This window comes from Pteropus vampyrus, unplaced genomic scaffold, assembly GCF_000151845.1.
Source record: "Pteropus vampyrus isolate Shadow unplaced genomic scaffold, Pvam_2.0 Scaffold243, whole genome shotgun sequence".
In the NCBI taxonomy this organism is placed as follows: domain Eukaryota; kingdom Metazoa; phylum Chordata; class Mammalia; order Chiroptera; family Pteropodidae; genus Pteropus; species Pteropus vampyrus.
In genome coordinates, this window is record NW_011889024.1 from 583169 (window position 1) to 597679 (window position 14511).

The following is a 14511-nucleotide window of genomic DNA, read 5'->3' on the forward strand; positions in this document are numbered from 1 at the left end:
TATTTTTCCGATTGCTTAAAGCATTCAGTGTTAAATATATAACAAATATAAAACTACCAACCTACTTTCAGAATAGCATGCTCTTTGAATCCCTTTTAATAATGTTTATATTTGAACAGCACTTTTAATTTTTCAAAGTACTTTCCCCCCAATACTTTATTACAAATATTTCCAAACATATAGAAAAGAAAAAAAATTGTAACTAAACACCCATATACCCATCACCTAGATTCTGACTTAACCTACTGCTATATGAGCCTACTTTGGAGATACTGCGTGTTTGGTTTCAGACCACTGCAGTAAAGCAAGTCTTAATCTTTTTTGCCGGTGGAGGGTCTTGCTTTCAATTTGTTAAAAAAAAAAAAAAAAAGCAACATCTGTGAAGCACAATAAAATAAGGTATGCCTGTATTTGCAAAACACCTTTTATGGACTAAGTTTATGAGCACCTTTTGCATCACGGAATGACTAAGGTATGCTTCACGGAATGACTAAGGTATGCTTCTACCTGTTTATAGATAAGGAAACTGAGACTGAGAAGGATTCTTGATTTGCCAAGGAGCTGTCTCCCAGGAATTGTGCTCACCCTGTGCCAGCTGACTCATCCACACCTTCTGTGTGTTAGCTATACAACCCAGGTCTGAAAATATTTTGAATATCCCTGGTAATGAAAAGCTTCCAATTCCACAAGATAGGAGAATCAGCAAAATCATGGGGAAACCAACAAGAAAACATTTCTAGCTCCTAAATCATCCTGTCTTGGGTACCCTCACCCTCACCCCACTTCCATTCCTGTTTGATCATCATTTCCTCCCTGACCTATGAGATGCTTCTTCCATGCATATTTTTCCAGCACCAGAGGCAGGTCTAGAAAATCTTTCATCTCAGCGGGTCTACTCTCTCCTTCCTTTTTGTGTGCCAGAGATACATGACCTCCAATGAAAGCGGGGCCCCATCATATCCCTGCCCATCTCCTAGAACATCAGCAACTTACTGTTTCCCGCCAGACTGTCTAGTGTAATCTCTGCCTTCCACAATAAAAACTATCCAAGCATCTATCTTCTTACTTCTTAGCTTTCATCCTATATAACTAAGAGGAATTGTTTCCCCAAATACACCCAGGGCTTTCTGCTTGTTTCTTTCCTTCGTGTGTAAATTACCACCACTCCTCTCCCAAATTCCGCATGTCTAAATTCTAGACCTCCACGTCATGGCCCAACTCAAATGCCAACTCTTCTCATAAACCTTCTAGAAACCCCAGGCCTGCTATATAACCTCTGTCGCCAAGCTCGTGGCATCTTGTGGCATTGATCCTAATCTACTCTGTAGAGCTTTAAGGTATGATTTCTCTTGTCCCCTTTTGCCCCCTTTGCCTGAGCAAAACACCCTTGAGGAAAGGGACGCTGTCGTATTCACCACCGCCCTGGCGCACAGTCGGTGCTTTATCGTGCTGACTCGTTTAACGCGACACATCCCGCCGAAGGGGTCGGGGGGCGGGCGCCCTCACCACGCCGCGTTCACACCGACACTCACGCGCGCGCACGGACGCCGCCTTCCGCTCGGACACACACGTGTGCCCGGGGCCGCGGCGCTGGCACTGTCTCGGGGCTCCCCGCCCGCGGACGCTTCCATTCCAGCGGGCGGAAGAGGAGGCTCGTTTCTGTGAAACCGCTCGGCCGGATGCCGGTTACCGCCGACCTCGCACGGCCTCCGCTCCTTACTCGGCTTCAGCTCTCCCTTCCTTTCCGAACGGAAGTGCCGGGTTCCCGGAACCCCAGCGGGGAGGCGTCGGCCCGCCGCGCCGCCGAACCCCCCTCCGCGGCCCGCGTGGTAGCGTCCGCTTTGTCAGCGCGCCGCGCTCACCGCTTAGTCCCCAGGTCCGGCCGGTCCGCGGCAGACGGTGCCGGTGCCGCCGCCGCAGCCGCATCCGCGCTCGCTGCGCGCGCCCAGAACCTCTCCGGAGCCTGGGAGCGTCCCGCCCCGACAGCCGGCTCGACTCGCCCGCCTCGGCCTCGGCCGTGCTCCGCTCCTCCGGCGCGCGAGGGGCCGCGGCGGTGGTGGCAGCGGCGCCCGGCATGTATCAGAGCCCGCGGCGGCTCTGCTCCGCCCTGCTGCACCGGGACGCGCCCGGCCTGCGCCGCCCGCCCGGCCCCGGCCCGCGCCGCCTGACGTCCCCGCCGGCGGTCGGCCCCCGGCCCGCGTCCCCCGGGCTCCTGGCGGCGGCCTCGGGCGCGGCGAGGTCGTGCTCCCGCACAGGTGAGTGCGCGGCGCTTCCGCGCCGAGGACGCGCGGGCACCTGGGGCCGGCGCCGAATGAATGGGGCCGGGGCGCGCGCGGCGGGCGGGGCCGGGCAGCGGCCCTCTGCTGGCGTTGCCTCATCCCCTGCCCCGGCTTGCAGCGCGTCTGGTGAGAAGGGAACGCTGTGGGTTCTCGTTTGGTCCCTGGGTGCCGTGCATATTTCTCGCTCTGGACCTACGTTAAATTTACCCCTTCCGAGGCCGCAAATGATTTGTGTGTGTGTGTGTGTGTTGTTGTTGTTGTTTTTACTTCTTATTGCTCTTATGGAAATTTTTATGCAAAAAAAAAAAAAAATCACTGCAAGTTACACTTATTTGACCACGGGGCTGGCATGGCCTAGATGCTTTTTTTGGGGGGGAGGGGGGAGGGAAACTTGTGAATGTTTTTATTGGGATATAAAGGATGGGTTGGGAAATGTCACTGTGGGTGATTATGCCCCACCAGGACACTGTCCATTCTAATCTCCCTGGGATAGCTTCTGGGGCTTTTTCTTTTTCTTGGAGCTGCCACTCTTGTTCTATTTTTTTTTTTTTTTTAAGGTCATGTTAACAACGTATTATAACACATTGACTCGTTTCACATTTATTCGGATTTTTTTTTAAGAGCCTTCCAACTCTTAATAGTTATGTAATTCTGTGTCCTGGATACCTGGGTTAAGATTTTGTAATGGTGATGCCTTCCTTTGCCAAGAGCCAATTTAATACATCACACACTTTGGACTTTCCCTTTTTTGCCATCTCCGTTTCTGCCTAAGGACACATTAGTGACCACACATTACATACAAATTGATCATACTTTTAAAAATGAGAGACAGTTTCTCTTTCAAACGGGCAATGACTTCATCACACTAAAAAGTGTACTCTACTTGTGCTCAAGTTAGCGTATTGCTGTTTCGGACATTTGGATGACCCTTCTAGATTATAAATAACTACATTTTGCTCAGAAAGTTTCGGACTAATTTAAAAAGGACAGATCGAGCAGTAGAAAGAATATGTTGAACGTGGCTTTCTTTAATTAGTGAAAGTGATAATCCAAAATGTATTCGAAGCCAAAATCTTAAACACTATTCAGATTCGAGACACACTTTCAAGAACAAGGATGTTAAACTGGTAACTGAAGACTCTAAACTCTAGGTTGTTCTTTAAAAAGGGCGAACTTGACAGTCATATACAGATATTTTTCCCTCAGTTATATAGGGATTTGGCACATTGTGAAATAACTATTAGAATGGCTAGCACCTTATAACTTAGTGTTTTTTCTTGCTGGAAATTTTCAAGAGAAAATTTGGAGTTGGAGAAGTAAAAGAAACCCAATTGATGTCTCCATATCTTACATTACCTTAAAGCCCCTCAGAGGCAGAGTGAACCTACTGGTCCGTTCTGGGAAGGCAGATAGCCTGTGTAATGCAGATACAGACAGCTGTGCTGTTAGCTGAGAGGAAAATGGTCAGGTCAGATAGAGCATCTGGAATGCTAGGCCTTTGGCATAGAAAGGTGTTTAATAATGAACTTTCTAAAAAGTCCTCTGAAACCCTCTGGTTTTACAGATAAAGAAAGTAAAGGATTTATGGTCCTAAAACTATTGAAGATACACAAAATCTAGGCAATTTCCTGTTTCATGCACTTCTAGCTTCAGCTACTTGTTAAAGCATCATTCACTAGTTGCTTGATCACACATTCATTCCAGAAGTCTTTACGTGTCTCACATACTGTAGTTGCTTTATTAAAGCAGATAAAACAATGTGAGCCTTAGTCTACCTTTAAGGGCCTTGTAAGAGAGATGAGATTTGCAAAAAAAAAAATGACTGTTTCATTAGACTTAACACCTTTTATTCACTCAGTTAACAGCTTGCAAATGGCACTAGAGTGTGGGAGATAAAGTTCCTTTCAGCAAAGGCATCTTTTTAGGCTCAAGAAGTGGGTAGCATTTGAGCTGGGCCTTGAAGCATGGTTAGGATTGAAAGAGATAAACATTTTTTTTTTTTTCCCTAGAAAAGCCAGGAGCAAGGAAGGGCAGGCATGGGGCATGGATGCAGCAGAGTGGGAGAAAGGGTGCCTTGTGGAAGGGTTCCTAAGGAGCCTCAGAGCCAGCATTGGTGCTTCTAAAACAGGCAGTGCTTGGAGCCTACTGTAGGTCTGTTAAACACAGTCGTTATGGGCGGGCCCCAGATTCCACAGTACTTAACAAAATAATAATAAAGCTCCAGGTGATTCTCACATGCCCCAAAGTTTAGCCATCTGGACAGAGAAGCCTTCCTTCCAGAGTCATTGAGGGGGGGGCGGGGCAGAGGGGAGTAATAATCCCCAACACTTGACCCCATTTGGTAGTTTCTTCCTAACTCACACCCCTTGGCTGTGAGAGGTCACTGAAAAGAGTACAGTTCCTTTGGAGTCATCAAATATTAGGTCATTAAAATTTAAAGGGGACCTTGGACATGAGCTCAGTGTTTTGCTACCTTTTCTCAACAAAAGACAGCAGCCTCCATAAAGAAGCAGCAATTGCCACAGTTATGGTCCCGGATGAAATGCAGTCGGGAGTTATCTGTGGGTTTATAAAAGCTGTCTCCCAGATCTCTCCTCAGATAATGAAGAGTCGGCTTTGCATTTTTTTCTTAGTACAATTTTAAGAGCAAATACCAGCTCATTAGAGGAGGTGGCTTTATTTAGTATGTCCCTTAACTATGAGTAAACTGCCTAGGAGATAGAAGAATGGGAAAGCTTGTAATTATGAAGCTTCTACAGAAATAAATTGCTTTCCTTGTGGGAGAAGCGAGGTATCATTTTCCGGTAGCATTCACTGGTAAGAGCTGAAATACAGTGAATTATTGGGGGCTTCAGAGTTAATAACCATGGCTCCAGAATCACTTCAGCACACTAAAATAGAAACATCTGCAAATCACTCAACCTGCTTGCTATCTCTTAACACTGGACTCTACCTAGAAGAAAATAAGCTATGTTGATATCAGTTGATCCCCAAGTTTTATTGAACACAGTACACTTAAATGGCCAAAAAGTACATCATGTCTCATGACTAATTGCTGCAAGAACTGATGAGAAAGAGAAATCGGTGCAGCTGGATTTGGGGGGAAAAAACTTTACTTTGAATGGGTAAAAGGGAGCCAGGCCGGGAGAGAAGACCACACAACGCCCGGAGGAAGGTGGCAGGTGTGGGAGCCGGGGATGAGACGCTTCCAGGATCACCTGGGCGCTTCAGAAAATGCAGATTTCTGGTCTTTCACCCTCTACTGAATCGTATTTCCTGAGGAGCCTGGTTAAGTCCTACGTTTAGCCGGCATCCCAGGAAAGGAGGAGCAGAGCTTATAAAACACTCCCCTTTCTGGAAAGCTTGGGGAATGTTTTATAAGCTCTGCTCCTCCTTTCTCCAAGGTACTTATTCCTGAAAAGGTTGAGAAAACTGGGAGAGGATTCTGGGAAAGTGATCATCCGATCTTTGCGTTTGGGGCCTGAGGCAATTCACGAGAGGCAAGAACGTCCAAACAGAAGCAGGCTTTAAGAAAGGGCAGGGATTGGTGTCTTTATGAAAGTTCATTGAGAAAGAACTTGAGACTGACTTTGTAATGGAAGCGTACTGGTGTAGTTGTACAATTCATACGGATAAATATAACACCGTGTCGGTTTCCACATTGTCTACTGAGAGAGAAGCGAGTGAGGCAATCATTCTGGTTTTGGGGAGGAGGAGACTCCGCACCTGTGTTTGGATTTATAGGACCTTGATATCCCACTTAAATGGTTATCGTACTTGAATGAATAGAAACTTGAAGGATGATATGCGTGGGCGATGAGCTCCACAGTAAACCCCCTTCTACTTTCATGAACAGTAGCTAAAGTATTTTGGATTTATTTTTATTTTTAGAATAGGGAGAAATCAGCCTTCCTACAGGAAGGAGTAAGACCTCAAGTAGAAAATCTCAGCTAGCTGCCCTCTTCTGCAACACTTGAAACATACTGGTCACCACGATTCGGTGACAGGGATGTGGGCAGGAGTGCCCAGGGGAAAGAGAGCAAAAGGAAATTATTACCATCAGATTTGAATGTTTCTGTAAAATACCTTTTTCTCCTTCCACTACCAAAAAAAAAAAAATGCCTGGGCCACACTCATGTCTTTTGAATTTCAATATCTGCCGTTGAAGCCTGAGCATCTGGTGACAGCCACTTACTGGCAACACAGGAGGACAGCCAGTGAGGACACTTGTTTTAACTAGATGCTTAGTTAGAAGCCTGCTAGAATTTGTTTACTAAGGGATTTCCATGTCCCCACAAGTGAGGGACTGCTGTCGGATAATGAGGGATTGTGCACAAAGGAAAATGTTAAAACCATTTTTATTCCCTCTTCAGAATTGGAGTAGTATGAGAAGTCCACGAATGCAAGTGCTTAAAGGTTACAGGCAGCCAAAATTCGGGTAAAGAATTAAGCGCAATGGGGTGTCTGGGAAGTCCCTTGGGCTCGTCACGCCTGTCCCACTGTCTGCCTGTCCCTTTTCTTTCCCCTAACTCTTCACACTTCCAGTGCTTGGGCAGGGCCATCTGCCAGTCTGCAAGTATGCTCGTGACTCGCAGTACCTCACCTAGTACCGGGTACAAAATAAATTACTTTGCAGATCGTAATGATACCTTGGATATAATAGCTTTCTATTTCCTTTTTTCTGTTTTACTTTCATGGATTTTAACTATCTTTGAGGGGCTGCTGAAGGAAGATGTGCATCTTTCAAATTTTTTAGGCCAAATAGATTTGCCGAGATGTATTCTAGAATTAATTTCTCTTTCGTCATGATTTTTTAAATAAAAAAGGATTTTTAATTGCAAAACTTAACACATGCCCATTAATAAAAATCTTCCCTCAGAACTTGAAATGTCTTTGTATGTACTGAGTATCTCTAGAAGCTTGTAGGAATTTTCATAGTCTTGGTGTTCAAACATTCCATTAGGACAAATGTCTCAGCATCAGGCGAGCCCATTCAACCTGAAGACAGACCGTTTTTGAGCTCAGGAAAAATTCCTATCCGGTCTCGGATGGTTTTATCCACCGTCTCGCCTCTTGTCATGTTCTCAAACTCCCGCTGGGTCGATTGTTAGCCTAGATCCGTCCTCTGTGTCTCTTCTCTCACTTTTTAATGTCTTTATCGCTTCTTTCTTTTGTGAGATTTTCTGAACACTTCCATCTGGCAGTCATTTTAAGTTTCTAGACGTTTTCTAGTTTTCCGATGGCTCCTTTTTTCATAGAAGCCCATTGTTGTTTTGCATTCCTAATATTCTGCTGCAGTTTTAAATAGATACAGCTGTGTATGCTCGTTTGCCCTCAGTCTGCCCACAGTCTGACCGCTCTGTGAGGCTATGTGAGGGCGGACAGCCTCGCTGGTCTTCAAACACCTGAGCAGGGCACACTGGAGACCTCCACCTTTGCCCAAGTAAGGGGGGCTTCTTTCTGTATTCTCTACTGTTTAACTCCTCACCCTGCTTCCAGAAAGATCCCTGAGGTCCAGAGTCAGCTCCTGGTCTGGTCTGCCTCTCTCTCTGGCCCATCACCCTCCTCAAGGGCCCTTCTAAGGCATGCCGCCCCCTTTCTTTGAAGCTTTCTTTGGTTCTATCCAGCAGGCAGAAGCCACCTCTGCCAGCTTCCGTCTGTGTGAGGAGTAGTATGACTCGCAGATGGCCCTAACTGGTGCCCCTCAGCCTTTTCTGCCCTTTATCTGACTCCTCAAGCTTCTTGGAAGGAACCATATTTAATTTACCTTTGGTAGCTGGTAACTTTTTCAGGCTTCGTGAGCCAGAGATCTCTGTTACACGTACTCAGCTCTGCCACTGTAGTGTGGAAGCGGCCGTAGCTAGGACATCAACTTTATGCATAGACACTGGAATGTGAATTCCCTAGAATTTTCACATATCATGAAATAATGTTCTGATCATTATTTTTCCAACCATTTAAAAATGTGGCAGCTCACAGACAGCACATGTCATGGACAGGGCGCTAGTCAGATTTGGTTCACGAGCCGTAATTTGTGGACCCCTGATCTAGGAGCAAACTCTGCAGTTGCTTGTCAGCTTTCATGTTTCCATTCACGCCTGTAAAAATGGACCGTTTCCTCGAGCATCCCAGAAACGTCAGTGATAAACAGCAGATAGTCACGCAGACCTGATGTCTTAGTGGACCGCAGCCGTCCACCCTGCTCCTTTGGGTTTTGCCTCTTCACAGCTCACTTCAGAGCATTATGCTAGAAAAGCCCAGCTTGTGGAAATGACTGGCCAGCCAGCTCACCAATTAAATGCGCTAACCTAAGCTTTTATTGTGGAGGGATTTCTTTTTTTCCTTAGTGATATTTTCTAGATGAATCTGGCATGACCGAAGGTACAGCTCAGCCTCTTCTGGAAAATACTTTGGCATTCTCGGCTGTTCTGCAACTGGACTGTCACTCTGGCTAGGTGCTCGTATTTTTAGACACGTTAGGTTGACAGTCATGACCTTCACTTGATATCTCTAGCACTGCCACATGGGTCGTTCTACTGCTTTGTACACTTTGTGCTGTGCCATGGTATGCTGTGAGGGCAGTGACGTCGGCAGAAGGAGGTGGAATTCGACCTCTATTCCTGGCAAGGCCCCATCGCATTGTCCTGACTCAGTTCTGTCAGGGGTTCTGGTGAGCAGCGGTGCAAGGTGCAGGCGGCCTCCTCCAGCGCCCAGACCCCCTCCTACTTATGCGATCTTGAGAAAACTGTGGAACCGCTTAACCTCAATAGCCGTGCCTGTAAGGTGGCAAATACAGTACCTACATTGCCGGATTGCTGGAAAGAGTAATGAAAATACTTGGAAGTGGTATGGCACGTGCTAGGCCCTCAGATGGTAATAGCCTCCTCCTTAACCCAGAAAATGAGCCTCACTGAACGTAGCAGAATAGGTCACATTTAGCTGACTTCTTAGGATGTGCTAGGTATGGCAACTTTAACTCAGTGACCCTCACAAAGGCTACATCGACCCCCAGGTGAAGAAACTGAAAGGTAAATAAGTTGTTCAGAATCCTGTTAGGAAAAAGAGGGGTGGGATCTGAGACCAGGGGGCCTAATTGGGTCCGTGTGCTATGACTGTTTTGCCTCTAGAACTGTCCCCTGACCTTACTGAGAAAAGGTGAAGCTTTAGCCTTACGTAAGGCTTTCACCTGCAGACATACTCCATTCCTGAGTACTCCAGGGATGCCTGTCACAGCTATACACTGGCGCTCAATTACAGACCTTCAAAGATATATCACCCTCACCAGAAAACACGATCATCCTAAACTGGCTCTTAGAATCCAGTCTCTAGGATCCAGGAACTAATGTACAGGCCCACACTCTCGTAAAACAGCATCAGGCTGGGTCCTGCCGGGGAAGCAGGGCAGACACAGTCCAGGCGTTTTACGTCAGTGGTTATCTTGTGAATATTTTCACTCACTTGTCTGGAAGGTGGACACGTTTACTCAGGAACCGACTGGACTCTAAGGAGCCTAATAAAAACGAGCTGCTGAATTAGCAAATCACACTTGCTGAGGTGGTTCAACGCTTGGCCAGTAGATGGCGGCATAGGCTTGCTCTTTCAGTGACACTTTCCTGTGACGTCTGTCGTTTACGGTTTTTGTGTAATTTACTCGTGAAGGTTTCCTCGGGCCCAAGGTTGTTCAGCTCGGCAGTTTCCCAGGTGTGTACCCGGATAATCTTGGCTTTTGTTTAGCGTTTAGTTTTTAATTCGAGTTTTTGCCAGGCCACCGTTTCAAGAGGCTAAGCTCAAAGTAATAAGAAAAATTATTCGCAGACCGAACGGTTTGGGCAAACTCGAGAATAAGCAATTGCTGGGTAACTGGAAAAGCAGTATGTGGAGAGATGTGATTTCTTAGCGTCGTGGGGATCTCGAAATGGTAGGCCCAGACAGAGTGGGCCCCAGCCATCAGGGTTCTCATCCAGCATTCTAGTTCTTGAAAGGGCTTCATTTCCCTCTCACGCCGGGCATTCTTGGAGGCTTGTAGTGGTCTGCCTATTGCTTTAGAAATATGTAGTAATTGGTAGTATAAAAAATAAGTATGTACCCTGTATTTTAATCATTAGTCCTACTGTATTTCTGGAATCTAAATAATCAAAATTATCTGGCAAATCTTTAAAGGCTTTTGTAAGGGTAAGAAGACTTATTTATTCCTATAAAGGAAAATAGCAGTGAGCTACTAATAATAATGCACAGAATGAAGGTATCCAGTTCTGAATGTTTTGGAAATATGCTTATAGAATTAGGAAATGGTAAGGAATGGGAGTGGTCTTGCTAAATGAATAACTAGGCAGAAGAAGTAAAGCTATTTTGACCTGCCTGTTGCTTGTATAAAGTATGTGTACCACATCGAGAAAGGTGACTGACACTTTTCTAGTGAAGCAGCTAGAAAAATTTTTTGAGCAAAAACCAAATACATTATGGGGTCAAATCAAAAAGACCCATATCCAAACACATATAAAAGTGGACCTAGAAGCTAGTATGAGTTCCAAATAAAGTTCGGCAGAGGTTTCATCAAGATTTTATGTTTTTCAATATCTTAATTACCAGCCAGGTAAATTATTTGTGCTATCTCGCCTCGGGAAATTGGCTTTCAGTATTGAGCTGTTCTGAACCTTTGACAATCTTTTGAAAGCCCTGAATAGCAATCCCTATTAGGGCATAAAACTTCAGTAGAATGGCTTGAAATATTGGAATCAGACAGAAATTTATGTGTGAAAAGAATTTTTTTAATGGTCAGTGCTCTAAAAGAAAAAAAGTATATGTTAAATTTTCGAGAACAGGTCAGAGAATGAGAATTGTCACTAAGTTACTTCTTCATTGTTAAAAGGGCATAAGAGTAGCCACCTCCTAGGATTGTGATGAGAATTATTTGAAAACACACTCAAGGCAAGCAGAATTTGTGAATGGGGCACATATTAAGCATTCAGTAGCCATTAGCTGCACTGTCACCAGCATCACCCTAGGATGGGGGAGGGGAGGAAGGCACCCATAACCTTCAGCCTTTCGTTTTCAAATTTAAATAAATAAGCCTTGCTACACTGCAGTCCTTAAGTGGATCTAAGCCTTGGTCCAGTATTAAAAGTGTAAAAAATAGTATATGAACTCTTTATAGTGTTCACTTTTAGTAATTAATTCCCTAGCCTGGGAATTAATTCATTTGTCAAAGTCTGCATTCCCTCTTGAGATCCCTCCACATCCTACTTGATATTTTAAATTTGCATACGTTAAAGTTTGTTGGTTGAGACGGACAGTTCTTTTGATGTTGCCAAAGGCATGGAGTCACATATGCACCATCTAGGGCTGTACAGAGTGGTTCCATCACCCTAAAAAGTCCCCTCGTCAGCTACCACTCCCTCCCCCAGTCCCTGACAACCACCAGCCTATATAGTTTTGTGTTTTCCATAATGTCATCGGAACAGAGTCATACAATGTAATTTTTAGGATCTGACCTCTTTCATTTACCAAATGCATTTGAGATTCACCCATGTTTCATGGATGAATCTTGCAAATCAGCAGCTTGTTCCTTTTTCTCGCCGGATAGGGTTTCATTGTGTGGATGTACCACGGCTGCTTATCCATTTGCATGGTAAAGAGTTTCTTGGTTGTTCCAGTTTGGGCAATTATTAATAAAAGTGCTGATAAATACTTGCGCACACAATTTTCCATGAACGTAAGTTTTCCGTTCCCTTCGGCAAACACCTAGGGGCATGAGCTCTAGGCTGTACAGGAAGTCTATGTTTAGATTATAAAAAAAGCTTGCCAAACTGCCTTCCAGATTGGCTGCGCATGAGAAGCAATAAACAAGAGTTTGTGAAAGATTGGTATTATTCCTTACGTAAATATTTGATAGGCTCACCAAGGAAGCCATCACGGCCCAGGCTTTTCCTTGCGGGGAGGTTGAACTTACAGTTCAGGATCTTTGCTGTGCTGGTTGGACTGTCACAGAACCGAGGGGGAGAGAGGAGGAATGTCACAGAGTAGCATGGTTCTTACCTAAATTTCAGTAGCTTTCGTGAGTAAAAGCTTCTCGGTTTGTCACATGCCTTTGGTCTATATCCAGGGCGTTGAAACAGTTGGCTTCGACAGTTCTGTCCAGGTTCATAGTTGCTTTTTGGGGAGAGGATCCGTCTGCTTCTTCGGGCTTCCCTCTCCTCTGTCACCCTCATTAGCAAACAGACACGTTATAACAGCGTCCCAAAGCCTCCATCTCCAGCAACTACTCCATTTCTCTCCTCTCTAGGGGCAAAATTCCCTCAAAACACTTCTCTGCTCTCTGTCCTAATTCCTCTGCTCCCCACAAGCCCACTGAAACTCAGAAATCGGTGATAAAGCTGCCAAAGTCTTCCATGTTGCTAAAGCCAGATCTGCCCTTGAACTTCAGTAGCATCTGACACAGGCGGGAAGGACCTTGTGGATGAAACACTGACTTGACTTTGTTTCCAGGAGGATCAGACTCTTCCTTACTTTTCTCCAACTCTCTGGTCATGTCAGCTTTGCAGATTTTCACCTCATCGTCCCCACTCTGCCCCAGAGCTCAGTCCTTTGACTTGTTGTCTCTCTAAACTCACTTTAGTTTCATCTGTCCACTAACATTAACCAGATGTTTGTTTCCAGCTTGTACCTCCTCCCTGAACGTCAGTCATCGCTTAAGTGCCCAACCCCTATTCTCGCAAGCCCACCACGTCTCCCTAACAGTGATGGCACCTTCACCCCCCAGTGACCTTGGAGGCCTCTGACTGCTCCTCCTCTCACAGACCACATCCAAGTCATCAACAAAACCCAGCCACCTTGACCGCTCCTATCATTAGTCCAAGCCAACGACTCTTTTCTCCTCGGACGGGTTTCCTGTGTCTGCCCCCAAAAGCATAGTGTATTTTTAATATATCATCAGCCAGTGAGCTTTGCACTTAATGTAAATCAGATTCTCACTCCTGCGTGGAATTCTCCAGTGGCTTCCCATCCCAGATAAAGGCGCAAGTCCTTATAATGGCCGACGAGGCACCCGCCTCGCCGCTTCCCCGTCCCCGCTGACCTCACCTTCAGCCCTTCTGTCAGTCGCTGACCTCGGCCTTGCCGAGCACCTTCCTTTCTCAGGGCTTTGCATTTGCCGTTGCTCTGCCCAGAATGTTCTTTTGTGACTCTCCATAAGACTCACTGATTTCCTTACCACCTCAGGTCTTGGCTCAAAGTCCGTCGTTTAGTGAGGCCTCACCGGGCGTCCTGTGGAAAGTGGGAACCCCCCCTCAGTAGCATTCCCCACCTGCCCTTTCTCCTTCCTTTTTCTCCGTAGCACTTTTTACCTTGTGACTACCTGTCGATCTTTCTTTTCTGCCTCTCCCCACTAAACATAGCTCCATGAGGACGGAGAATTGAGTCTGTTGTGTCACTGATCTATCTCGAGTGAGCTGGAGTAGTGTCTGGTGTCCCGCGTGTGTCTTTGTGTCTGAGAGAGCGAGGCCGAGGATCGTGGTGGCTCCTTACGGTGGACCAAGAAGGTGGCACAGTCAGGAGTTAGAGCTTCAGACCTTAAGTCTTTCTCTTGTTACTCTTCTCCATCCTGACTGTTTAACCCTTATTATATCCAGCCTGTCCCACACAGTAAGCCCTCAGTTTTTCTCTCCCTAGTTCCAGTGTATTAATCTTTTCCCAAACACTTAAGTTCCTGAGGGAAAAGATCGGCATGTGTTTCATTGGTATAAAGTGTCCTTCTCAAACTCTTACTACTGACAGATTCCCCCCGAGAACTGTGGATTAGATTGAGACCTTCACCCTGCAGGGTAAACTCAGAGACGCGAATAAACCTCTCAGTGAAGACAGCCTGGCACGGGAGGCCCGCAGTTGCCCAGGAGGGTGGACTCGTGGCAGCGTCTCTCAGGCGCGTCGGTCTCCCTTCCCTAATTGCATGCTCACGACGCAACAGGCTGATTCATCAGTCGGCTTCCGCTACGGCTTCTAACCCAGATGCACATTCCAAATGAGACATTATGATCTCTTCACAAGCCCTCGCTCTAAAGCCACGCAAGTAAGTCTGGAGAGTCGTGGCACAGCTCAGTAGCAACGGAACTGGGACTAGAACTGGCCTTTTGATGCCCATAGTGCTTAGTACTTACCCATGCTGCAGTCTGTCCTTCATCTTTTTTGCTGCAAAGTTTTGTCTTTTGAGGGTAGAGTTGATTTTTGGAAACCACAG

The 14511-nt window shown here is 46.0% G+C and overlaps 1 protein-coding gene across 1 annotated transcript in view; it reads left to right on the forward strand.

Moving 5' to 3' along the window:
* Nucleotides 1-1928: 1928 nt before the first annotated feature.
* NOCT (nocturnin) overlaps nucleotides 1929-14511 on the forward strand; it is a 24606-nt gene continuing 12023 nt past the window's right edge. Inside the window, exon 1 of the mRNA XM_011374278.2 lies at nucleotides 1929-2255. Within this exon, the coding sequence (XP_011372580.1) occupies nucleotides 2075-2255 (181 nt within the window). The 5' untranslated portion in view covers nucleotides 1929-2074. The remainder of the gene's footprint in view (nucleotides 2256-14511) is intronic.